The 27,603-nt window shown below is 40.3% G+C and overlaps 2 protein-coding genes across 2 annotated transcripts; one reads left to right on the top strand and one right to left on the bottom strand.

Annotated features, from left to right (window-relative positions):
- Positions 1–9,380: 9,380 nt before the first annotated feature.
- On the bottom strand, positions 9,381–14,705 carry LOC135714091 (uncharacterized). Its single transcript, XM_065237359.1, has 3 exons — positions 14,495–14,705; positions 11,447–14,242; positions 9,381–10,189 (listed from the first exon to the last, which is right to left on the bottom strand). Exons 1-3 carry the CDS (start codon positions 14,703–14,705, stop codon positions 9,381–9,383), a joined length of 3,816 nt encoding a protein of 1,271 aa, XP_065093431.1.
- A 4,574-nt stretch (positions 14,706–19,279) lies between these two features.
- On the top strand, positions 19,280–26,177 carry LOC135714090 (homeobox protein Hox-A2-like). The gene is made up of 3 exons (XM_065237357.1): positions 19,280–19,532; positions 20,084–20,744; positions 25,928–26,177. Exons 1-3 carry the CDS (start codon positions 19,280–19,282, stop codon positions 26,175–26,177), a joined length of 1,164 nt encoding a protein of 387 aa, XP_065093429.1.
- The last annotated feature ends 1,426 nt before the right edge of the window (positions 26,178–27,603 follow it).

Raw genomic sequence — 27,603 nt, 5'->3', positions numbered from 1 at the left:
TTTGATTTTCATGTACGCTATGTTCCATCCCAGCAAACGTACCAATACGATATGCGCAAGCTTCAAATCGCATGAGAGCTTTCAGTTTTCAGTTTTCAATACCGAACAATAGGGGGCAGTTCGATGCTTTTGATTGTCTTGTTGTTCGTACCAATAACCAACCAACATTTTCGTCTGTCATTACAACTTTTACTACTAGGATAACAATAATGTAGATTTAAACAAAAACATGACATAGGATGAACAAAATAACTTTGAAATAATTGTAAATGAAATCTCGTACATCCGTGGTGTACATTTTTATATATCAATATGGTGTTTTATATATCCGTAAATTCCCTTGCCATTTATAGTCAAAGGTTAGTCATAAGCATTCAAATTTAGACCAATACTTCCTTGATACGTAATACAGGCTTATTGCACAAATGACGGAAATATGTTAAAAAATAGTAATTCCGTGATGAGACAACAATGTGACGTAAACGCCAAAAATAATATTGATCAGAAGTAGCTTTTTTATGTTCAGTCATTATAAAAAAGTAAATTTCCACCGTAAATTGATTTAAATCAATAATTATTTTATAACCGTATCTGACATGTGGATGCAAAAAAATAAAATGTCTGCATATATCTTTTTTTATTATTATTTTGCTCTAGGAACGATGGAAATCCAGCCTACTTTGAACACTTATCGGGAAATGGGAAAATGGATGTAATGTCGTCCTAAATGGCCCTAATTTGGGCTCATACATAAATTCAGCAATCGACTAAATTTTAAATAGCGACCAAAAATATCCATTAGTACCGTCCCAATGACACGTTGATAAATAACAAATTTTTAGCGATGGGCCCAATCTTATATCCATAAGCCATCATTAAAACCATGTCCCCTACATTTCAATAAAATTGCCCCCGTTACTTGATATCCTCAATAAGTCGATGGTCCTTTTTATGTCAAGCTAGAGAGAGTTGATTGTTTAATCAAACAGAAGGGGATATACATAAACAACCATATCTCTCACACTAAAGGTCATGAGCTCAAATCTCAGTCCTATTGGGTCAAGATGTTTTTTTTTTTGTACTTTAGAGGCTTTCAGCCTTAGGATGGTTTACATCTGGGGGTCAAGATTGTGATGAATGACTATCTAGACCATACATAACACCATAGCACTCACGACTGCGGTAAAACATGAAGGCGGAAATCGAGTTAGATCGCTGCAATTGTGCAATCAATTATTTGTCAAAAGTTTGTACAGCTTGATTTTGTCAACACATAGCTAATGCCAGCGCTGGTGGTGTAGTGATAAGCGTGACTGCTTTCTCACTCCAATGGGTCAGGGTTCAATCCCAGCCGAGGTCGGTGTGATTTTTCTAAGGCATAAAAATCTCTGGTGACGTCTTCCTTCGGAAGGGAAGTAAAGCCGTTGGTCTCGGCCCAACGTGTGTTGATGAATGGGTGCGATATCCTACGCAGGTGTGGAAGCTGCATTTTTACACACTCGATTGCCGTCAATGGATGGCAATTGATGTCCGTCGGTGATGGGCACTAGATTGCGGAACAGAGACCGACGTTAAATAAAGGAAAGAAAAGAAAACATAACTGATGCCTTTGTAGTGTTCCTCAGGATTTACTGTACATGTAAATCTTTATGTCATACAGTTCAAAAAAGTAGTGCAAATTTCTGTCACTATGATGCACATAAATGGAGCGTCATATACCATTCAGTTTTACATTAAGGATCGTGTAAATTTATGGAAGATGTCATGAGATATTCTATATATTGTTTACAACCGCACATCTTTGTAACCAACATTTCTTGCAAGCTGTTGGTTTACGTGAAAATGAAGTTTACATGCAGAAATGTTTGCATGCATGGATGTTTACATCACCAGTAAAATTCAGATTTTTTTTCTGTGCAGTTTATTCCTGTTTGGAGACTCAATTCATTATCTATCAAAATATCCACGCTTGATAATTGCAACCTGCATGGGTTTTAAAATGCATCGCTATGGTAGTTTTTGATGTTAAGTTTGGTTTTCTTTATTACACGCTATACTGGGGATACTCATTTTTGAGATGAAAATCAATCAGTTTGGCCAAAAGGGAAGTTACCCAAAAATGGGTAAACATGTATTAACTCAAATCTGGGTAAACGTGCTTGTGGTGGAAACTGGGTAGAGCTTACTCAGATGTTGACGTTTACTAACTGGGTAAAGCTTACTATTTGTTATAGCAATTAGGTATTCATAAATGCTTACAAATAGTTTTCTTTTTACATGCATATGGATTACAATTGATGCAATCCATCAACATATATTTAAAAAATAATACTGTGCATTGAATAAATTAAAATGTTAGCTACTCCTTCAACAATGACTTGTAGGCCTTTAAGTTCCAATATCAATGAATGAGTCGCTGGCTTAATCGGAGGTCATAAACTGCACTAGATTCCTGAAAAATTAATTATTTAGAGGAAGTATAAAGTAAGAAAACTTTCAATATACTTACCAACAGGTTGCTGTCATGTGTCACCATTCAAAAAGTTCCGTGATTGCTATTTTAAGCTGTATCACATCGAAACATTTAATTTTGACTCTGCGTAAAAGACGTTTTTTCTTTGGTGCACCATTTTGAATTTTGGGAAACTATTATTATAACCATTTACCCAAAATCTGGGAAGCTTTAAATCATCAGAACAAAAGTTATTTACTCAAATTTTGACAACTCCACACTTGACGCAAGAATGAATGGAGTCTACTCAGTCACTGGGTAGACTCAAAATAGCGTGTAGGGAGGCTAGTTTCCCTATTTAAAAATACCATACCCGAACGATAGTTAAATGTTGCAACAATTCCACAAGTGGTTTGGATGATACCCTGAACACGTCGTTAAGCAGAAAAACCATACAAGTTTTATTAGGGTTCCCTACCAGGTAGTTTTTGACACTATCTGAAGTTTTATTTTTTAACTAGTTTTTGACACTATCTGAAGTTTTATTTTTTAACTCCTCGCTGTTCTCTCTGAATAGAGAAATATGAAACGATTTGTGCCAAAAAGTACAGTGAACGATGCATTTTTAACCCACGCAAGTTGCCATTACCAAACGTGCACGGTTAAAAGAAGTATCTTATAGTTCAGTAAATCATTGTGTGAATTTGTGAATTTCTACTGAACATTTCAGCTGATTTCATGGTACTTATTAACCTTTCTACAGCAGCTTTTCCGATGATATATGGTACAATTACACTTCAAAATGGTGCAAAGCGGTGCATACTAAGGAGCATTTTCAAATGCTTAATGTACAGTTTTCTCTTTTTTAGGGAGCATACTTTAAATATTTACTGAGCATTTTAAGATTTTTAACGTATTTTGATCAATCATTTAAGGAGCAACCCGATCTATTTATAGGAGATTTTTTTTACTTATTAAGGAACATCGTCATTGTTTAATGATTCATTTATTCTAGAGATGAACTAGCCTAAGGCTAAAAATCTCTTTAATAAAGAATTAAAAAAAAAAAAAGATTCATTTACCTTTTTACCGTATTAAGTTGTGTAACATTTACTCAACGGAAGACTCCCGTTACGTGGTTTAGCTCTTTTTGTTTTCAACAACAAACATCAAAGTGCGAGATGAAATAGCCAATGAGCTAAAATTCTCTCTAATAAAACTTTAATAATAAAAAACGTCAAAGCGAATAAAAGGCACCAGCTCAATAGTAAGTTTAAAGAACTCAACCACTGGGTTATTTTGTTAAGCCTTGTGAAAGCTGAATATTAGTAGCATTTATAAGTATTCTTCTTCTTCTTCTACTTTCCTTTAACGCTCTTACAATTTCATAAGACCCGACTTATGAAAGCATGACCTATGAATGATTTTCGTCTAACACATTTAATTTTCCCAAGCGTTGAATGAGTGACACACGGGTCACGTTATCTCAACGTCCATGGTTCCGTTCCAGTCTGGTTCGTTTTATTAGTTTTTTGTCAGCATTATTTTCCATAGGACAAATTAATTAAATTCATACCGGTTTCTGTGGCTAAAATTCATAAGTTTTTCTTATGGAATTCGTACGTTCATTTGTCTCAGTCTACACTAGCTTATGCCTGTTCAGAAGTTCAACTGGTATGACGAGCAGTTATTTATATGCAGTGTAGAGCACTACTTCATCCCATCCCATCCCATCCCAGCCTATTTCTATCCCATTTAGTAAAAAGTAACGAAAAAAATATTATTTCACCGTTAACATATCAATAATACGTTTCATGCGATACTTTAGTTAAAAAGTCATAATACTATGTCTATCATACATCATAGTAGGGCTAGGACTTTAATCTGGATATATCGGTATTCCATATATCCGAATTTTTGTCCTTGGCACTACATCATACTTGTCTTTGAGCATTGACATGAATTGATGTTTCGAATGCTAATAATTTGTTAGTTCGTTAACTCCCGAAGTCAAAGTAAAGCACAGTCGAGTATTAGTACAAGCCACTGAAGAAGTCTGCACATTGTAGACGAAATACGCGTATCTGTCAAGGATAAGCAAATAAGGTTGTGGAATTAAATGGAAATTACTAATCCTTGTCTCTCTCATTATACAGGTATTCCACTAAGACGCCCACATTCATCAGGTAACTTCAAATTGATAAAGCTGACTTTATCTATCATTCCCACATCCTTTGAAACACGTGAGTCCGGTTTGAGAATCAAAGAATTTTATTTTATTTTATTTTATTTTGAGTATGGGCTGCTTTTGTGCGGACGTGAAAGTTTTTGGTGCTCGCATTTGATTATTTTTGTGTCAATAATGTTACATGAATAGGTTTGTGAAGATGTTTTTTTTTTCCTTGATTTGTTTTCCGTCAATCTTGTTTTCCGTACTGAGCACCAATGCTACCGACGCCAGATAGGCAGCTCCCACACCTGGATCCTACCTATTAAGCCATCAACTCATAGACTGGGCACCAACGGCTTTACTTCCCTTTACTTCCCTCGAAGGAAGGCGTGATCAGAGATTTTATGCTTCAGAAAATCCTGACGGCGCCGACTGGTATTGAACCCAGGCCCTTTGGAGTGAGAAGCAGTCACGATTAATACTAAACCACCGGCGCAGCTTGTGCAGATTTTTTCCCTTGTAATTTTTAGGTGGTTGGTGCTACTGTGCTTTTTTTTAGGTTTTTGCGGTGAGCAGTGTTTTTGCGCACAGATCGATTCCAAAAAAAAAAAGAATAAAATTCCCTTGTTTTAGCTGATCGGAGTGATTGATGGTGATGAAAGTGCCAGTCAAGAAAAATGAAATGCTAAGGAAGAAAAATTTATCATATAGGGGAAATGGTTCCAATGTTGGCCTATAGATCTAAGATTGGGCCCATCGCCAAAAATCTACTATTTATCAATTTTACCTAGATGAACGCGTCATTGGAACGGTAATAGTTGATATTTATGATCACTATTAAAAATTTAGTCGATTGCTGAATTAATGTCCAAATGAGGGACATTTAGACCGACATTACATTCATTTCCCCTTATAATTGAATTTATTTTTTTAAATCATTGTGATTTTTCTCAGTTTTGGTTAAACATATTTGGTACCAATTCGATATTTACACGTAGACAGCAAAACATTAATTTTAAAATTACATCCAAGAGGATGCACTTTAATCATGTCGAAAATCTCATGTAATTTTTATGGCCTCAAAAATAAACAAATGCATCAACAAACTATATCAGTTCATACACTGTGTTAATGATAATTTTGTCTTCCTGAACAACCTACAGCCTTGAAAGGATATTTGAATTTTTGGACAGTTTGAGATCCTCAGAACTTGATCAACCTGAAGTCTTGTAAAAATATCAAGGGAAATTTACTTATATCTTAGTCTGGCTAGGAAAGATGTCTGAAATAACATCCTGTAATTTATGCTACGTTGCTTGAACATCTACAAAACTCCCTAAAATTTTACAAAATTTCCTCAACTTCTACGAAGTTCCCTGAATGTATTCCAAATTCCATGCTTTTTCCATCTCTCGTAATTCTACGAAGATCTCTGAACATCTTTGCTCTTGTGGAAAGATCGTAAGACATTTACCAAAATTCTTGAACATCTGGAAAGTTGCTTGAAATTTAACGATGTTCCCAAAACCTTCAAGAATATCGTGGAGATTTTTTGAAGTAAGATCTCTGACAAACAGCAATGAAGTTCCCTAAACTGAAGTGAGGATCCGTGAAGTTCTTAGAAGTTTGTTGAGCTATTTTTAGAACTTCTACAGTCCAGAACATAAGAAAAGCAGTCAATATGAAGGACTTTAATAAAATCTTTATTTGTGATCCAATTTTAAATAGTAACATACGAATTGACAAGCTTGACAAAATACCGGTGAGTCAAGTAAAAAAAAAATCAACAAAAATTCTGAGGGGGGCTTAGATTACTTATAAGGGATGCTCATTATTGATCGGGAACCTCTATTTAGTTTCAGGGCACTTTTTTGCACCCATTAACTACGCCAATGAAGGCAGTTGGGAGCACGAATGCAATCGGAAGCTAAACTTAAGTCGCCTCCAAGGAAGAGTAAGAAGAACACATAAACTATGTCCCCCAAAATATATTAATGTAATTATTAAATTATATTATGGATCTCGGCTTCGTGGAGTCCAAACATCCTATCAAATAAACTATTGAAAATAATAAGTATACTCATCACGCGAATGAACCCTTGTAATTTTGAAAGGCTTTCAGAACTTCTTTCTTCGATTTCAGAAAATATACGAATGTCTTCCTACTTGCGTCGTCGATGAACTTTAGAAAATATTTGCTTCCTCCAATCGAAATAGTCTGCATCGGACCACAGAGATCCGAGTGGACCAGCTCCAAAACTTCCGGTGCAATGCATGGAACACCGAGAATACTCTTCCGTTTGTCCTTGAAATCAAAAAACAGTATACATTTCTTTGGCTGATTCATCAACTTTAGCTTATAAAGATTGAAATTGATGGCCAAAAAGCAAATTGATTGTGGCGTTTCTCTGGCATCGACTATACTATTTCGATCATGGCACATGTGAATTGTAGCACCAGTTGCAACGATACTTTTCGATTGCTTGACATCAACACTGAAGGCTGCACTTTACAAGTTCTATCTGAGATTTGGACCTGAAACATTGTTAACTCCCTTTTTTAATTTTTCCTTGTTCAACGGTTTCTTCTGGATATTAATCACGAATAAACCATCTGATCCACAGGCCTTGGGAACACTTGATATCATTACATCTTGATAGATTTTCGATCTCACAGCATCCTCTGTTATTCTGGTCCCGGACGCTTCATTGGTTCGTAATTTTCTGGTAATCCCATCAGGAGTAGGCTCGCTAGCCACGTGTCATCAACCTTGAAGCATACCTCGGCTAATTTGTGACTTTTCGACATAATTTCATTCACATACTCTTCAACCGATGTGCAATCCGCCAGCGAATATTCGGAAACATCCGCAGCAGACCCGTTCAATGAGTCATCCCGCTATCCTGGAATGCATTCTTGAGATTTTTCCATGCTTTACGCGCTGTTGTTGCATCCTGAACAAAGCTTTAATTTATTGGCTCAATGCTCAAACAATTTGTAACTAGAGCACGTAATGAAACGCCTTCATTGGTCACCGCACCTTCCACATTATCCACAGCTTTGCAGATTCCTTCCCTCATGAGCACCATCTTCATTCCGAACGCTCAGGAACTATAATTTTCACGACCTCTGAGCTGTTCCGCAATCAGCAACGACACACTGCTGGTCGTGATCCGTTCACCGCCTCCAGATCTTCCAGCCTGAAGTCCATCCGGTAATCCCGAACTGTCTTCTTCAGAGTTCATTGTAACGTAACTCCACTAGTTCGCACAAGGGAAAAAAATCTTCTAATTTGTATAAGTTGATAAACTAGGAACAGTAGCTATGGAGCCCATGGAGCCTGTCCCTATAACCTGTTAGTAAGAACACGTCTAGTTAGAAACAGGTTTAAACAGATAATGATTAATTAGTGTAATACTAATTCATGTCCAAGCAACACACTTCCGTCTCGAAAAGTTGCGGCAAGTTGATTGTGACGGGAATAAGTTGCATGGGAGTTGCTAAAACCGTTTTTTGAGAAGTGTGACCTACTATAGTCCAACAGATCGTTTGTTGTTTTGAAATTTTGAGATAGTTTTGATTCCCCGGTTATATTTATTAAGCTTCTTAATACATCTTTTTTTAGATGCATCTCAGGCTTCATCTGGAAGCTAGCCCGCCACTTCGCTCTTATAACCTAACTAACAGACACACACACATACAACTTCACTTCTGTCCAGGCTTTTGAAGCTTTCCTAAACCTTACTATAAAAAACCTGTACACACACATTTTCATTATATCAAACATTAATCATCGGTGAAAACAAATCGACTCAACTACAAATATACTGCCGGAGGAAACAATGCAAATATTCTACTAACTCACATATATACCCTTAACGCAAGCTATATACCAACCGAGCTTCACACCAACTTTTCAAAATGTCAAAAATATAACCGATAACTAAAGAATTCACACCATGCACTATAAATGATTTTAATTGCCACCTGCTTGATTAGAAGCAATAAACTATTGAAAATGAATAATCACTTAGTGGAAAGTAGCAATTGAAAATAAAAAAGTTGCGATAGAAAATCGTTTTTTTTTTTGCTATTTCGCATCATAATAGGGTAAGTGAAACTAGTGATCCAATAATTGGCCCTATCTTAATATTCACTTTGATTAGTGTTCAAACTTACTCCTACGTTGTGTCTCAACTTTACGAATTATGGCCACAGCACGGCCCCAGTGTGCGCACAGGGAAGAAAGTGCATACGATGCACTTCACAATAGCAGAGATGCCAGTACTCCGAATGTCACTGACAAGACGACCAGAGCAATACACACACTTGCAGGTTTTGGATTGCACCAAACTTAGAACAAGAAGAGTTCTTCCACACCTTTTATTTCACCAGAAATATTAAGTTTAAATTTTAGGTTTATTCACTTTGAGCTACTACTAAAGACTGACTGATCTAAACAAATGATGATGGGAGGAAATGATGATCATGACGAAAAACCCGAATACAAGTAACCGAAGACATAAGGTTGCCAGTATAACTAGATAATTTCGCCTGAACGGGCGAAAATGCGGTGCTGTATGGGCTCGCTACCAAAAACTTCACATTATGTTTCATCATACCCGCCGCCTTGAAGCAATTCAATATTTTACAAACAATCTTAGAGATGACAACTAACAGGTATGTAAATTCAATTCAAGAGAAATTCTAGCTTAATTAATCTAATTTAATCTTCTTAATCTATTTTCAGCAGATGATTCACGGGTCGATCTCCTCGGGAAGTCGATGTCCATCGCCGGATTCCGCGGAAACGTCAGGAAGCAAGCAGATTTTCGTTATTGGACGGGTAATTATTCCTCTTGCAGTGCGAAGCGTGACCACACGAGTTATTTGATCCGTTCCAGGGCGCAGATCGACTATTCTGGCTAGCGGCCAGCGAATTGGTGCTAGCTGCTCATTGACGATGACGACCATTCGTCCCGGTTGGATGGAGTTGTTGCGTTCCGCCGATTTCGTGTCCTTTTGGAGTTCCTGCAGGTATTCCTTACGCCAGTGGATCCAGAATTGCTGTACGTGCAGTTGCAGCTTGTGGTAGTGCTCCAGTCGACTCTCCGTGATGTGCAGCAGGTCTGGGTCGGGCAAGGCGTGCATGGAGGTGCCGATTAGGAAATGAGCCGGAGTGAGTGCAGCCAAATCATTGGGATCATCCGACATCGGCAGAAGTGGCCTTGAATTCATCACGGCTTCGATTTGGCAGAGGACAGTGGCCATATCCTCGTAGCTCAACCGCGACGCACCTAGTTGACGGAATAAATGCCTCTTGGCTACCTTGACGGCCGCCTCCCACAAGCCTCCAAAGTGGGGGGCTTTTGGCGGAGTGAAATGCCACACTATTCCCTCCTCGGCGCAGGTGGATACTATTGTTTCTCTCTCGTTACGTTTCCGAAAAATTTCGAACATTTCGGTGAGTTCTCCCTTGGCGCCTTCGAAGTTCTTTCCATTGTCCGAATGTATGTGGCTTGGTCGTCCACGTCGGGCAATAAACCGTCGCAAGGCAGCGATGAAGGCTTGGGTTGATAAATCGCAAACCAATTCCAAGTGGACTGCTTTTGTTACGAAGCATACGAAGAGGCACAGGTAAGTTTTTACAGGTGCGGCTCGCTTGTGGATTGGTCGTAAGTATAGAGGTCCAGCGTAATCTACGCCAGTGACGGAGAACGGGCGACCTGGCGTGATTCTCGAGGTAGGTAGCTGGCCAATTTGCTGCTGTGCTGGAACGGGATTAAGGCGCACGCAGCGAAAGCAGTTGCGGACTGTAGAGCGTACTAATTGGCGGCCACGTATTGGCCAAAATTCCTCACGTATGGCTGTTAGTAGAAGGCGCCCGCCGCCGTGAAGAAGGTTAAGGTGATAGTACTTGGCTATTAGGCTGGAAAGTGGGTGGTTGGCTGGGAGGAGGGCAGGGTGTTTTGTCTGATAGGGCAATTGCGAAAGGTTTAATCGGCCTCCAACTCTCAATATCCCTTCAGGATCAATGAAAGGATTCATTCGGCGAATGCATGATCGTTTGGGTAAAACATTCCTGTCTTTAATGGCTTTGATTTCATCCCGAAACGCATCTCTCTGGGCAAGGCGGATTAGCAACGATTTGGCTCGTGCTAAATGCTCGACGGTGTTTGCTTCTTGGCTTGGCTCAGTGGTGGGAATATGTTGAGTTCTGGCTTTGATACGGGCATTGTTGATGAAGCGCAAACAGTAGGCAGTCACGTGCAGCAAGCGACGGTAGGTACTCCAGCGGACGAATAACGGATTGGGCTCTGGGGTTGTATGAACGATTGCGACGACTTGCTTTGCCTCAAGTGCTTCTTCAGGAACGTTAGGTGGTCTTGATATTGGCCAGGATCTCGACTGTTCGGATAACCATGACGGCCCACGCTTCCACAAATCGCTGCGCAGAAATTCTCCAACGGAAAGACCTCGGGACACTAGGTCAGCAGGGTTCTCCACCCCGGAAATATGGTTCCACTGGCATCCATGCGTGAAATGCTGCACCTCAGACACACGGTTGGCGACAAAAGTTTTCCAAACGTTGGGTGGAGAGCGAAGCCACTGCAGCGTGACAGCAGAATCGGACCAGAAGAACGCTGCAGAAATGGGTATGTCGATGGCTTGTCTGATACGGTGATACAAGTGCGCTGCAAGGACAGAGGCGCACAACTCCAGGCGAGGGATGGTTAGACGCTTGAGAGGTGATACTCTGGATTTCGACATGAGCAGTTGGACAGACACTTCTCCCTGGTCATTTTCGCAGCGAGCGTAAGTACATGCTCCGTACGCCGATTCCGATGCATCCGCGAAGGTGTGAAGCTCAACTCGGGAGTTTGGAAGAAAAGCGTAGCGTTCAGCTCGGAAGGATGAGATGAGGGGGTACTCATTGCAAATACTCTCCCATCTGATGCGAATGGAATCGGGAACTGGTTCGTCCCAATCCGAAGAAAGCAACCACAACTCCTGCATAAGGATTTTTGCGCGTACGACTACAGGAGCTATCAGTCCTAGAGGGTCAAACAGCTTGGCGATATCCGATAGTATCGATCTCTTCGTAGGTGGAGCGTCACGTGGCTGGATCGCTGAATCAAATCGAAAGGCATCATTTTCGGGCTCCCAGACGATTCCTAGTGCCTTAATGGACTCGTTGGGGGTAAAGCAAAGCGTTGACTGGGTGCCGATGTGCTCTTTGTCCAATCCCTGCAGAACTTCGAAACGACTGGACGTCCACTTACGCAAGTCGAATCCACCCCGTTGCATCAAATCTTCTAATTGCTCACGGAGACTGATCGCTTCTTCTATGGAATTGGCACCACCGATGAAATCATCTACGTAGAAGCTTTTTCGCAACGCTGGTCCGGCGAGAGGAAATGCATCGCCTTCATCTATAGCTAGCTGCTGAAGCACACGGGTTGCCAAGAACGACGAAGGAGCAAGACCGTAAGTAACGGTAAGCAGCTCGAAAACATGGATAACTGTGCTGGCAGAAACTCGCCACAGGATGCGTTGCAGATGGGTGTCGTCAGGGTGTACCAGAACTTGTCTGTACATTTTTGCTATGTCCGCGACAAGTGCAACCAAGAAGGTGCGAAACCTTAAAAGAATCGTTATGAGGTCATCCTGTACTACAGGACCTACACAGAGCGCCTCATTGAGCGAGTGGCCAGTCGAGGTTTTAGCCGAGCCGTCGAACACTACTCGGAGCTTCGTTGTTGTGCTCGACTCCTTCTGCACGGGATGGTGTGGCAAATAGTATGCTGTAGAATTGCCTTCGTTGTCGGACTCGACCAACCGCATATGGCCGAGGGACAGGTACTCCTTCAAGAATTTGTGGTAATCCTCCTTGAGTGTTGGGCTCCTCTCAAATCTCCGCTCCAGCATTTCGTATCGACGATAGGCGTTGATCTGGGACTCTCCCATCATGGCTTCGAATTCAGGTTTTCGTGGCAGTCGAACCATGTAACGACCCTCAGCGGTGCGGGTCGTCGTGGACTTGAAGAGAGATTCACAGTAGCGCTCCTCAACCGAATAATTGTCCTTCATTGACAGGTCCTCCGTTTTCCAAAAACGTTCGATACTCTCCTCTAACGTTACCGTCGAAACGTTCAGGATACTGTACGAGAGAGAATATGGAGTGGGCGATTGATTGGGCTGTGTTAGTGCAGAACCGGTTACCACCCATCCGAAGACGCTTTTCACAAGTAGCGGACGATGTTCACCAAGATGAATGCGAACGGCGCTGGGGAAGAAGGATTGAAAATGTTTTGCCCCGAGAACCATATCGATGCGCTGGCTCTTGTTGAATCCAGGATCAGCAAGGGCTAACTCTTCGGGAATCTGCCAATCATCAGTGGAGATGTCGTGCGCCGGAAGATTTGCTGTTACCTTGTTCATGACTAAGAACTTGATTTCGGCTTCGAAGTTTCCATTCCTTGACTTGACTTGCGCCACGATGGACTCACGTACCGACTGCTCAAGCTGGCCGGCTCCCTGTATAGTCACATCCACATTTGTTTTCTTCAGTCGTAGTTGACGGGCCATACGCTCACTGACGATGTCAGGCTGCGATCCGCTGTCCAAAAGTGCACGAACCAGATGACCCTGACCAAAGGCATCAACGACTCTCACCAGAGCTGTCAGAAGAAAGACGTTCTCCTTGGGATGTTGAATCGGAACGCTGACTTCACAATCTGGAACATTTTCGATGGCTGCGACCGCAGATTGAATAGGATTTCCCATCGAAGAAGTTGGACGATTTTGGTGAGCCTGTACCACAGCAGATGTACTCGGGACGGGTGCGTCAGAAGTGGCTCCCTGGGTTCCATCGCCAGTACCGGCATGCAAAAGAGAGTGGTGGCGTCGATTGCAATGTTTGCAGTTGAAGTCGGACGAACAATTTTTCGCTATGTGTTCTCCTTTCAAACAGTTGTGGCAGAGTCGCTTCTTCATAGCAAGTTGCTGACGTTGTGCCACCGAGAGACCAAGGAACTTTTGGCACCTGCTGATGTAATGCTCTTGCGAGCACACTGGACATTTAACCCCCGCTTTGGTAGTAGAAGCACACGAAGTAAGCCGAAACTGCTGCTGTCGTTTTGCCCCATGATGCGAGGAACTTGGAACGGATGGAGGCGCATGGTGGTTGACTGAAATAGATTCCAGCACACGTACTCGTCGCTGCAAAAAGTCGATGAGGCACGGATAGTCCGGATTCTCCACGGTCGATGCGTGCACCTCCCACGCCTTGAGAGTGTCGTCATGTAGCCGAGTACAGAGCAGATGCTCAAGAATGCTGCTCCATTGACCGGTAGGTTCCCCCATCTGCCTCAAGGTCTTCGTGTGGCGTTCGAACTCGTCCACCAAGGCGTGCAGCGTCGATGATGTCTCCTTCTTCATGCGTTGAATATCGAAGAGTGCCTGCAAATGTCGCTTCTTCAAAAGATAATCGTTCGCATAGCGCTTTACCAAAGTATCCCAAGCCAAGTTGTAGTTCGCTGCACTGATTGCGATCGTTTCAATTAGCTGTGCAGCTTCCCCTTTCACTGCGGCTTTCAAGTAATGAAACTTCTGAATTTCTGGCACGTCGGGATTTGCGTGAATTAAAGCCAAGAACGTGTCATGGAAACCCAACCACTGCATATAGTCCCCATCGAACTCGGGGAGTGAAATTGTGGGCAGCTTTAACCCAGAGAGAGCGGAATTATGGCCAATAGGTTGAGGGATTCGAGCGTCATTAGAAAGAACAGGAAGTTTAGATGTTAGATCGGCTTTTATTGCGAACAGCCTCTCTTCAAAGGCAGAACGTACCTCCTCATGCATTCGCTTACCTTGTTCGTCCTGCTCGATGGACTCCAGCTCCGTCTGCACGTCCTCCAACCTAGCCCAAACGTTTTCTATGTGGTCCAGCCGAATCTGAACCTGTCTTGCGTCCCTCGCAGCATCGTAGGCCTCAAGAAATGCCTCAGCCCGACCCAGAGCGGCGAGAAGACTCTCCCTCCGTGAAAGCAGCGCTTGGTTGTTGCTCCTGGGTTCTTCCATAGTGCAGCGACGAATCCAACTCCAACGGGATGTAGCCAAGAATGACGAGCACTAGTCAAAAAGAAGACCACGGTAGACCCGGAGAGTGACAGATATTTGCTTGGAAAGGTACTCACCTAGTCCAAGGCTTAGCGTGCCTTGATTTAATCAAAATCTTCAGGTATTCGACGAAACAGCCACCGAGATGAAAATCAATGCGCTGAATACGCAACTGTATGCTTGATGCACGTGCGTAGCGATGTAGAAAATGCGCGGCTTGGCTGAAGAATGCTCCAGAAGAAAGCCTCAATTGTCCGCCGAAGAACAGTAGCGGACCTGTATTGTGATCCACACAATGAAACAGCTCGAAGATGGCGCCGGATGGCCAACGTGGTGTGCCCCAATCAAGGATGGCGGCAATCGAGTTCTCGAACCTTCGAGACAGGTGCTTGAACGGAAAGAAACGAAGATCTAAAGCGTACCTGAGAGATACGTGGGAAGAATCGGACAGGTAATTACCTGGAATCCGATTGAGCGAGCCTTGTATCAAATACAAATCAGAAAAACTCGAACAATCGACAGCTAGCAGGTGCTTCACCTTCGACCAGCAATGGCGCGTTCAGCCGGTCTTCTATTGTTCCGGACTGGAATAATGGCGGTCCCGTAGTGTCCACCGGCCGTTTATCCTGGTCACGGCACCAAAAAATGTTCAAACTTACTCCTACGTTGTGTCTCAACTTTACGAATTATGGCCACAGCACGGCCCCAGTGTGCGCACAGGGAAGAAAGTGCATACGATGCACTTCACAATAGCAGAGATGCCAGTACTCCGAATGTCACTGACAAGACGACCAGAGCAATACACACACTTGCAGGTTTTGGATTGCACCAAACTTAGAACAAGAAGAGTTCTTCCACACCTTTTATTTCACCAGAAATATTAAGTTTAAATTTTAGGTTTATTCACTTTGAGCTACTACTAAAGACTGACTGATCTAAACAAATGATGATGGGAGGAAATGATGATCATGACGAAAAACCCGAATACAAGTAACCGAAGACATAAGGTTGCCAGTATAACTAGATAATTTCGCCTGAACGGGCGAAAATGCGGTGCTGTATGGGCTCGCTACCAAAAACTTCACATTATGTTTCATCAATTAGTTTTTTAGCAAATGTATTTCGATACAAGGTTAGAGCATATAATTTGCCATATATTTTCACAAAAAAAACCATGAAAATTTATTTCAAATTTGGGTCAGAAACTGGAGCAGTACTACTACTAGCACCTATTTTTTCAACATACAGTAGAGTAACATAACGGCCTGTTTTTAGTAACAACAATATTCGTGCGCACGTATATCCTATATCCTTGCCGACCGAGAGCTTGAAAACTTGTGGCAGTCGTATTTCATAATCTACTTGATCAGAAAGGTTTGATCATACGCATGGATGTTAATTTGCAGTTAACTTTAATATATCATGAAAATTCCATAAATAATTGAAGAATTCCCAGTTTAAAATCTAAAAGTTTCAATAAAAAAAATCAATCTGAGTATACTTAAAAAAATGTTATTAAAAAATCAAATGAGCACATAAAAACTAAAAGACGGCAATAAAAATTAAAGAAGTTCCAATAAACCCACAAAAAAAGCAAAAACGCTAGCTTGTTTAATTGGAATTTTTTCTATGATTTTACTATTACTGATTATTTTATTGCAACTTTTAGAATTTTAATTGGAAATGCTCTCATTATTTCATTCTCAAGCCAAAGTCACGAATATTCTTGATTATTTAATACTTAAATATATGTTTTCTATTGCCACTTTAAAAATTTTTGCTGTATCTTTGCATTTTATCCTTGCTCTTTTCTTACGAAGAAATTTATTTTTTTCAATTGCAATTCAATGAAAAAGTTTCAATTGCAACCAGTCTATTTCTTATTTTCAAATTCAAGCGTCAACTGGGAGGCCATCGCAGAAGCGCTGCATAGAATGAGGTTCCCTGACTGACTACCTGTACGTATGATTCTAAGGAGTTAGTTCCAGAACCAGATTCTGGTCTACGAGATAGACATGTGACAGAGATCGATTAGGATCACGGCAGGAGTTTCACAAGGCTTCATTCTGAAACGGGATGTACAACGGCGTGCTAACGCTGAAGCTGCCCAAAGAAGTTGAGATCGTTGGCTTTGTAGACGACATAGTGTTGACGGTAACAAGCGAGACACTGGAAAAGGTGGAAATGTTGGCGACCGAGACGATCGACACGATTGTTAACTGGATGCAAGGAGCGAATGTAGACTCATCGAGTAGTTCCGATTCTTTCGACCTGGGTGAACAGGAAGCGTGGAGAGGTAAACTTTCACCTGACGCAGCTCCTATCTAGTTACGGTTGCTTCATGATGTACCTGCATCGGTTCGTATACGCTACGTTACCCCTCTGCACGGATTACTTCCATTCAATTCGCATAACATATGTTTTTACTGTATTATGAAATCATAAAATATTATGATGATATTTTGTATTTTTAAGTAACAAGAAGAGGTGTTGTACACATTAAACCTGCCAATTGTTCTTTATTAGAGCCACAATAAGCGATTTTATCTTTTTATCTCTCTCTATCTCTCTCTCTCTCTCTCTCTCTCTCTTTCTCTTTTATTCCCAATCGTTGATTGCGACTCGTTGATAGTAACATTGGCAGAATTTATGCAGAAAAAGTATAGAAATTGCTCCAGTAAAACAAACAAAAAATCCAGCGAAAAAAAAACGGTATGTGTATCCATGAATAAAGGATTATGCACCCATAAATAAAAGAATATGTAGCCGTAAACGAAGGAATTTGTACCCATAAATAAATTAATTTGCATCCGTAAACAAAGAAATTGGTACCCATAAATAAAGGAATTTGCTCCCTTAAATAAACCCCGGCGCAGTGGTTAGTATCAATACCTCTCAGGCCAAAGTCACGAGTTCAAATGTCATCCCCAGACAAGTCACGAATAACCCCAGAGCGTTAAAGTGACTAAAATTAAAAAAAGGAATATCTACCTATAAACCTTGAAAAAATTCTCCTTTACTGCGCAGCTACTCAGATTTACTGTCCTGCTCGTATTTGTTTTAGTCAGAGGAGCGGAGCGACGAGCAAGTGTTTAAAATGAGGTTCCAAAATAAGATTCCCTTTATTTACAAGGCTTTCAGCCATCGGTTGGTTCGTCTTGGGAAATAAGATTCTTTTAGAACAAGAAGCTTCTTAAGAAGATTTTAAATGGAGCCTAATCATAAAAATCTTCTAGTAGAAGCTTTTCCGTCGCTGTGCTACTCTTACTAAATATATTCCTTTATATATGGGTACATTTTTTTTTATTTGTCGGTACAAATTCCTTTAAATATATATAGGTACATATTCCATTATTCATGGGTTGCAAATTGCTTTGGATTTGTTTTTTCCTTTTATCGGTGCAAGTTCTTATTTTTATGGGAACATTTTCTATTTTCTAGGGATAAAAGAGCTATTTCTTAGTGGTTTATGTCAATATTTAATTTGGGTGCGTTTTTTTTTAAATTACATTAAGCTACCGTAATATTCCTTTGGTTTGTTTTTTTTTCCGTCGATCTTGTTTTCCGTGCTGAGCACCAATGCTACCGACGTGCCAGGAAGGCAGCTCCCACACCTGGACCCTACCTATCGACCCATCAACTCATGAACCGGGGACCAACGGCTTTACTTCCCATCCGAAGGAAGGCGTGATCAGAGATGTTATGCCTCAGAACATTCCGGCGGCGCCGACTGGGATTGAACCCAGGCCTGCTGGGGTGAGAGGTAATCACGCTTACCACTACACCACCGGCGCCGTTCAGCTACCGTAATAAATCGAGTGTTCTTAATTCTGCAAAGCACTCAAACCTTTGCAACGTGCAGTCCTAAAATCCGAATATTGTACCTGCTTTGTTTTGCGTAAGACCGAGGTACAGACAACTGTAACTAACTGTAACTAACAAAACTATTCCATTTTTCTCTTTTATTGCTGTCCGTTGACCGTCTCAACCGTTCTTAATCGGTATAGCCTTTTGGTCGTCATTCAACAATTGGTCAGTCTAAAGCCTACCCACATGTAAGCTGAATGAAAATAAAATTCCTAGACCGAGACATGCCCGATAGCAGGCAAATTTGACTTCATTGAATCTAAATAATTTTTTGACGCCTGGCATTTAGACTAGACACACGACGATCCCTTACTGCTTACTCCTTTCTTGTCCAGCTGTTTGCCTTTTGCTAACACTTGGCTCCCTTTTATTTACAATAGGCAGCTACCAGCCAGACAGTTTTCAACTAGAAACTCGCCTTTGTCACTCGACCTGTAGCGTGTGCTATTTCTGCTGCGTATTCTTCGCTATCTTTGGCGCTAAATATATGTTCACTCGGAAAGGACAAAGGTAGCAGAAAACATGAAACTTTCATCCCCACTTCAAAACGAAGAGTATATATAAAATAAATGACCTAAATATTCTCAAGTCAGTTTACTATGATAAACAGATTAGATAACGTCGAGATCTTAGTTAAATAGTTAACAAGTAATTCAATTGTTGGTAAAATGTTGTCTAGTGGTAATGAAATGTATAGCCTAAGTGATGAGCTTTGTGTGGATGAATTATCATTCACTCCGATTCTGGAACTTGCCAAGTTAAGTGAGCCAAAGCATTGGTCTACGGAAATAGTATCACACATGGAGCTACTGTCATCTGAGGATCCACTTGGAGGAATTAAATCACCGAGAAACAGTTCTGTAATCAACTCTGCATATCACGATGTAACAGGAAATCCTGAAAACTCCGTCAAGAAGGAAGGTAAGGTCAATCATTAAAATAATTGAAATAAATATCATTCACAAAACCACAAACCCTGTTGAAGGTTACACCACTTGATTGAGGCGAAGAATATGCTCTTGTCCGAATAGGGTCGAAGGCTTTTGATGTTGATATTTATCATCATCATTTCTTATTACATCTCTCCCATCATCACAAGGCAAGGGCAATTTGTCTGCCTCCTTTTATTCGTTCAGGTGTTAGGGATGAAGAATAAAATTCACCTTGGATCTAGTGCTATCGCAACAAACACCTCACACAGAAATGATATGAGACTGGTGCAAATTCATTACTATTACATAACGTTATGTGGTATCCAGGAAATACATTTTGTGCGATTTTTATGTTTCCCAACGTAACACTAGAGTGTTATAGAATTAAAGTGACTACATAAAAATATCTATAGCAAGTAGAAATCTGCAAATGAACAAACGCAAAAGAGGAACCTGAAAGAATTCGACCCCTACTCTCATTTGCTTTGCGTAGATGTAAACACATGTTCTTAATTTTAACCCCATATTTCTTAGTTTCAGGACACCACACACCCTCTGTTACTGACACTCCAAAGTCATATGTGGCAACAAAACGTTCACGAACTGCCTTCACCAGCCAGCAGCTTGTAGAGCTGGAAAAGGAATTTCGCCAAAATCGGTACCTTTGTCGCCCCAGGAGAATTGAAATAGCCACAAAACTTTCATTAACCGAAAGACAAATTAAAATTTGGTTTCAAAATCGGCGAATGAAGCACAAAAAAGAAACCATTGGTGTGGGAGAGCTAACCAAAGAGTCAAGTATAGATAAAAATAACCGAAAAGATCCAGCAAGAAACAACTCCTCAATTACAGTTCAAAACAAAAATATTGTAAACAGACTCATGGCTCATTCCACCTATGCTCCTAGTACAATAACAATGAGGCAATTTGAAAATAAAAAAGAACAAAACGGATCATTTGAAAACGATGTCAGTTTAAAAGGTAAACTAATAACAACAACACCAAGTTGTGATGATACGCTATACGAAAATAGTTGTAGTTATTTCAATAAACCAGACTTTAGAATGCAAAATATTTCTCCAGACCTAGAAGATACATATCTTTCGGCGATGATTAATATTGGGTCCACCATAGATAGAACTACATCAATGGGAGAGTTATACAACAAAAACATCCCACCATACTTTTTAACTCATACCTCGTTAGTTCAACAAACATCAAAGAGCTGCAAATTACAGATTGGTGATCAACTATGTGACTACTCCTCAACGCAATCCTTTGGAAATGAGAAGCCAAGAAATCTCGAAACAACTCCATCTGTAACTATTCAATGGGGAAATTGTGAAAACAATAGTATTAATAATTCGTCAGAAAGTGCTAGTATTATAAATAATTCATTGATAGGAAAATACCACTATGACTCAGCGCAATTGATGGGATTTCCATTAGCTGAGCGATTTGTGCTATAAATAAGAGTTACTGTCGATAGTCATTCAAATCTGAAATTAAACTTTTGTATAAACACAAAAGTTCGTCAATTACAGAAAAAAAATAGGCAGTAATAGTAAATGGTACATACACTTAAGTTATATTTATCGAAACATTTGCAAAACACTTATTAGACAAAAATAAACTATAAAATAAACATTCTAATGGTTTTATGAATTTAAAATAAGTTTATTCCTTGGTGTTAGCCATTAAACCAGAAGGGTTTCTACGTCACTCATTTTTGGTCTCTTCAACTACTTTTCTGTGTTGCCATTATTCTAAATGGAGGTTTAATACCGACAAACCTTGAAAAACATAATTGAAATTATCAGCGTAATATCAAAACAACAGACAATTTCTATTACAATAGAGTCAAAGTTGGAAAAGTGCTATTTTCAGGTCACGTTGTCACGTCATGCATTGTCATACATCTAGTAGGATTTATTAGTGACAATATTCGTAACTAATTATTTTAAAACATAGTTAATCATGTCTTTTCTTAATCGGTGCACATAAAATGGCCATTTAATGAAGTTAATTATAAGTATTAAACAAAAAGAGTGACCACGGGCTGTACATTTGCATATCTCGTCATCTGGAATGGGTCATTCCACTTTTTCTACTTCAACTTCCGCATGCCAAAAACTGAAACCAATAACAGATGGAAGAATGCAAATCTTAATAAAATATTGAGTAACTATAGAGATTCAAATATAAATGTTAAACGAATTTTTAGAAAAATTGAATTTTGTAGGACATCCATGAGTTTTGAACGTGAGTGATTATTTGGAATAAGGGATCTATAAAATAAACAACAAATTTATTTTTCTTAATTTGTTTGTATGCTTTCAAAAAATTTAAAAAAAAAACATTTAAATGTCTTTTGTATAGGTATATTGAAAATTACAAGGTCTTAATCCAGAGTTTTTAAATATACCCCTGCTTATTTTCCCAGTCACAGACTCGTGAGTTTCTAACCCGGGTTTTTAAGGTTCTAAGTCCCGGTATATATAAAGATATCTAAGCCAGAAATTCTTAAATTTGTATTCAACTCTATAAAAGTACATCGGGGCAAGTTGAAATGCATGGAAAAGTTGAAACGAATAGCATATCTATAATCTGATTCCATTATCAACAAGAAATAAGAATGTTTGTAAAATCTAAGTTCCTTACGAGCTTAAACGTTTAAAAAATAAGCTTTAAATAATTGTCTCTATACAAAAAATACATTGAAAAAAGGTTATATAATTATGTATCCTCTTAGAAAGTTAACCCCCCCAACAAATAAAAATAGTATTATTTTATGTTCAAATATGATCTTAGATTTTACACCTCTTTTAAATTATGGACAGTGTTGCAAAAATTTTTTGCGCACTTTGTGTACACATCGTACAATATATTTTTAAGCTCATTCATTATCGTAATAGAGATTAGTGACGTTTAACGTACGCACACTAGCGGGAGCAACGCCGTGTAAAGTTGTTTATTATTTTCCTCTGGCTAACCTAAAAAATGTATGAGAGTAGATCTGTCAAAATGAGTTTGACGTCGATTTGTTATGTATTTTCCTCGGATATTCAGTAACACGCTCTCATATATCCTACCAATACAACCAGACGTAAAAACCTCTATAGGTATAAATTTGAGTAGCGCAGAACTGAACCTTGAGGATGATCTTTTATCGTCCATTTGATGCAGTAGATTGCTTTAAGAACACGTAAATAAAAAGTTTACATTATGGCTTTCCTGCTTTTTTGAAATGTTGGTCTAGAAATAATCCGATCAGATATAGCTTTTTAACATGTGTGCGAAGATTTTTTGCATTTTTCTACACCGTTTTAATCAAATAAGAACTGGGTACACGGGTACCCGTCGAGCATATGAAGTTTAAAGAAACAGAAACCCTGTTTTGATGACATCACCAACATATTAATGAAAATAGTATCAAAAAAACTATTGCGTAGTTGGAAACGAGTCAAATACCCAATACCTTTTGATTATGCTTGATAATCCAACCAACACTATTAACCTTACACCACCATAATGTTGAGGAAACTTTACCCTACATAATGGTGGTGTTAGTTTGCGTGAGCGATCTAAGAATTTCGGCAAAATTCACTCATGATTTATTGCACAAAACTGTGCATATTTTCCAGACAATAACGTCCTAAGAGAAACATTTCATCTGCGCTCAAGAACAGTTTCAAACTATGATACCTCTTCTTTTTAGTTCAATCTAAAGAGAAACACGATGTTGTTAAAACGGAAAAAAGCCAAAGGCTTAGTCGCCATTATTGTATAAAATATCAGTTTGTAGAAAACCGGACAAAGAATGGCGGCAGATAATAATCCAATGGTAACCTGAAAAAGGGATTGCATGGAAAGCGGGACTTGCCATCAAGATACGAAATAAAATTATACACATTTTCTCACATGTAGCCGATCCAAAGGCAGCCCACTTATATCTTTCTCGTACTAACTACGAACACGACGATCACGTTGAAAATTATACAAAATGAGCGCGTTGCTACTCTATGGCGACGTGAAGTCAGGAATATAAGAGAAAACGAGAGATTGCATGAGGCCTGTCATTAAACGTCATTACGTTTATAACCTATAATTGAGTTAGTATTCCCGGTTGCATGTATAATCACATCTTTTGTAGTGGTAAAGCTGATTTTATATACAACTGGAAGAGGAATGCATCAAACCACGAATATACTACTATTCACTTCCTCTCAAATAGGTACCTTTTTTTGCCCGCGGCTCAAGTTTTCTGCAGGTATTTCAGAATATCAAATTTAGTGAGTATGACAGTTACGGCACTAGTACTCCAGTGTTTGGCTTAACTCAAATATGAACATTTTCATGGTTTTATTTGCGTAGATATCGTAATATACCGAATACAAGACGGGTCAATAATGCGATTTTTTTAAAATTAAATAGGGTAGGGAACTACTTCGGCCTAATCGCCTATTTTGGGCCTATCGAGCAGAAAACTCCAAATAAATCCATGATTTCAGAGTTAACTAGTCAATTATGCGTTTGGTACGATACATTAGTTAATAAGCTTCCGAACGAAGTCAACGAGAACGCGTGACATTAATGTTTGCACCCATTATTCCCAAAAACATCCGATAGGCCGAAGTGAATTCATTGGCACTTCAATGGCGTTTCAATGCGTTAGGCCGAGTTTGGCGTCAAGAAGCAGTGTTAGACTTTTTACAATAGCTCAACGATTGGTTTCTCTTTATCAAATCTTTTGGTACGTACGGAAAGGTAAATAAATTTAGAAGCCAACAGTAATAATAACATTCCGTTTGGTGCTAAACTACGCAAAATTAAGAAAGACTAAGTGCGGGTTGTGAAGTAAAGCCGTTGGTCCCCGGTTCATGAGCTCGATAGGTAGGGTCCAGGTGTGGGAGCTGCCTCCCTGGCGTTGGTAGCATTGGTGCTCAGCACGGAAAACAAGATCGACGGAAAACAAACCAAAGGAAAAAAAAAACGTGTGTGTGTTTTATTATTATTATTTTTTATATGTTATAATAAGGTTTAGTAAAGCTTGAAAAAGCCTAGCCTGTTGAGAAATTGTAGACGGGCTGGAGAAGACTACTTCAAGGTGGTGAATGAGGAGAGTGTGGAGAGGGGGTAGAGGGGAGCGATGGTGAAGAGAGGGAAAGAGAGAGGCTTTTGGTGCTGAGCTCATATACTTCTCATACTCTCAGCGCTGCTCCTCTCTCAATTTACGTTGCAGCTCCCATAATCTGTGTGCTCTGCTGACAGCATCCCAAGTGCCCTCGACACGTTACATCGATCACATTCTCCATGGCACATCTTGCCTCAAACCTTAGAAATGCTCCGGAATTTCGTCCACATTTCAACACTCCAAACATAGGGGTGACGTGCGTATCCGAACCGATGCAGTTTCTTCCTGAAGCAACCGTGACAGGAACAGTGTCAGGTGGGAGTTGACTTCTCCATGCTTCCTGTTCACCCAGATCGATAGAATCGGTATTAACCGATGAGACCATCTACCGCTCTTCTATTGATGTTGCCATTTAGTTATCGACTCCGCTGAATCCAACAATGTTTAGGTATGTAGTACAAATAGTGGAAATAGTTAAACAATTAATCAATCCGCATCGTGCTTTCTTGCCGTGCGGATCTATAAGATTTTTGCTGAAGGAAGTGTTACTGCTACCTAAAGCAACAACAAATATAAACAGCACTTTTCAGTGCTCAATATACCTATACATTTTCTACCATGTTTGACTCTTATTCGTCTTCGATCCTTGTTTGAACCCCACTAATCCTGCTTGGATATTTATTTGGAAAATACCTCTTCAATCATTCAGATTCTTATAGTACTCTGCTACTCTGTACGTCGATTTGGATAAAAGTTTTAATGCCGCGCAAAATTAATTTGCACGATTTGCTCACGGATGATGAGAATGATCAATCATCCAGGAAAAAATCTAGTAAACTTCCCGGCTTAATGCCAAAAAGGAAAAGATTCCCCCTATTGTGATAACCACTTCCGATTTCCATGCTCTTCGCATGGAACTTTTTAACTTCGTGAAATTTAAGTTTTCACTGCAAATTGGTGGTAGCGGTGCATGCCATGTATTGGCTGAAACCTTGGACGGATTCAAACGTCTTCTCAAGTATCTTACTGAGAAACAACATCATTTTTTTACTTACGACACCAAAACTGAACGTGTGTTCAAGGTTGTCATGAAAGAACTGCCCAGTGGTGAATCCCTGAATCAGATCAAAGATGAACTGGCAAAATAACTTGGAGTTGTGCCAGTCCAAGTAATCAAAATCAAAATGAAATCCCGTCCTGGCGATTAGTGGAACGGGGTTTCTAATGATTTTTATTTAGTTCACTTCAAGGCTAGAGTTCACTTCCGGATGGTCCAGAGCAGCCATCCACGGTAGCCTGTGGCTTGAATGGCACCAGGATCAATACTGGCGGTTTGATGGTGTCGTGGCCGCCAGGATAGTTGCGACCGCTTCGTTCGAGAAGACGGAGCACTGTGGTGGTAGACTGCTGCTTGCTAATATACGACCTCCTGAAACTCCGATACCGACGCCCGAACTGGACCGGGAACCATCAGAGTACCGATGTGTGTATTCTGCGTAGTCCGCTCCGGGAATTTTGGCTACCTGAGCTAAAGTTGGTTGAAAACTTCATTCATGGCTATCAGGAAGAGTGTGATAGCGATCACTGATCCCTGGGGGACCCTTGTTTCTTCCAGAAAGCTCCTGGATTTTTCGTTTCCGATTGCAGCACGGAAGGTACCCAGCTGACGAGCTTGCCAAGTACATCTGGAGTCCAGGCTATATCCAGCGAGACAATCTCAGAGTGGTGCCACAGGTCGTATGCGTCCTTCAGCACGTCTCCCAGTGTGGCGAAGTTGGTTACTGTACCGAAGACCTGCCGAAAAGCATACTGCCGATGGTCGAGTAGGTTGTTGGTCTCCATGAAGGATTTGAGTAGCTGGTTCACCAGAACCTTGGCCATGCAGGACGTGAGGGTAATCGACCGGAACTTGGATGCGTCCCTGGATTTTCGCTTGCCTTTGGAATGGGCACAACAAGACTCTCCTTCCAAAGGGCTGAATAGGAGTCCGTGACCCAGAGCTAATTCAACAGTTCAAGCATGCAAAGCGTGTGATTCGGTGGACATCTTTGACCCCTTGTTCGCTTGGGTCAATATGTTGCGTCGTTTTTGAGAAAAAAAAATCCAAACTTTCGCTTTTTTTCGGTCTTGCAGGTAGGCGTAACCCCTTAAGGAGATTTTTAGCCTATGGCTAGTTCATCTCCGCAGCCTTTCATATTGATGAGTACAGTACCGTAGTTACCCTGTCCCGTAGTCTATTGCGTCCTCCTACGTCCTGTCGATAGCCGCCACTGGGAGAATGTGTTAGACCCATCATTTAGACTTGTAGCATGTTTTAAAACCTTGATAAAACTAGCAATGTTACTTGGGCTCTGACGTACTAATGGGAAAAATTCATCATGTGATCATAAATCTCGCCTTGTTGTGCACCCACCTTTGCGAGAGAGTCTGCCTTCTCATTGCCTGGGATTGAGCAATGTAAGGGGACCCATACAAAGGCAATCATATATGATCTTTCGAGCAGCAAACTCATCTGCTCCCTTACCTTTGAAAGGAAATAAGATGAGTGCCTACCTTGTTTCATCGACCGAATAGCCTCAATCGAACTGAGACTATCCGAGAAAATGAAGTAATGGTCTATGGGCATGTCGGAAATCATCCCCAATGCGAAGTTGATTGTTGCTAGCTCAGAAACATAAACGGAACAAGGTTCCTGAAGTTTCCGAAAGGCGGTTGAGTATTCATTGAAGACACCGAAGCCAGTGGATCCATCAATGCGTGATCCATCAGTGAAAAATCTTCCATTGCAATTGATTTGTTGGTACTTTTCAGCAAAAAATACGGGGAATTGAGATAGGTCGAAGTTGATCTGGAACTCCTTGAATAGCCTGTTTCATGGAGAGATCATATCCAATGGGGGAACTGTAGTTAGTAAAGCATACAAGAG

This window comes from Ochlerotatus camptorhynchus, unplaced genomic scaffold (assembly GCF_037179485.1).
Source record: "Ochlerotatus camptorhynchus isolate MF236.1 unplaced genomic scaffold, CSIRO-AGI_Acam_v1.1 ptg000608l, whole genome shotgun sequence".
Taxonomy (NCBI): domain Eukaryota; kingdom Metazoa; phylum Arthropoda; class Insecta; order Diptera; family Culicidae; genus Ochlerotatus; species Ochlerotatus camptorhynchus.
This window is presented reverse-complemented; position numbering and strand designations above follow the sequence as displayed.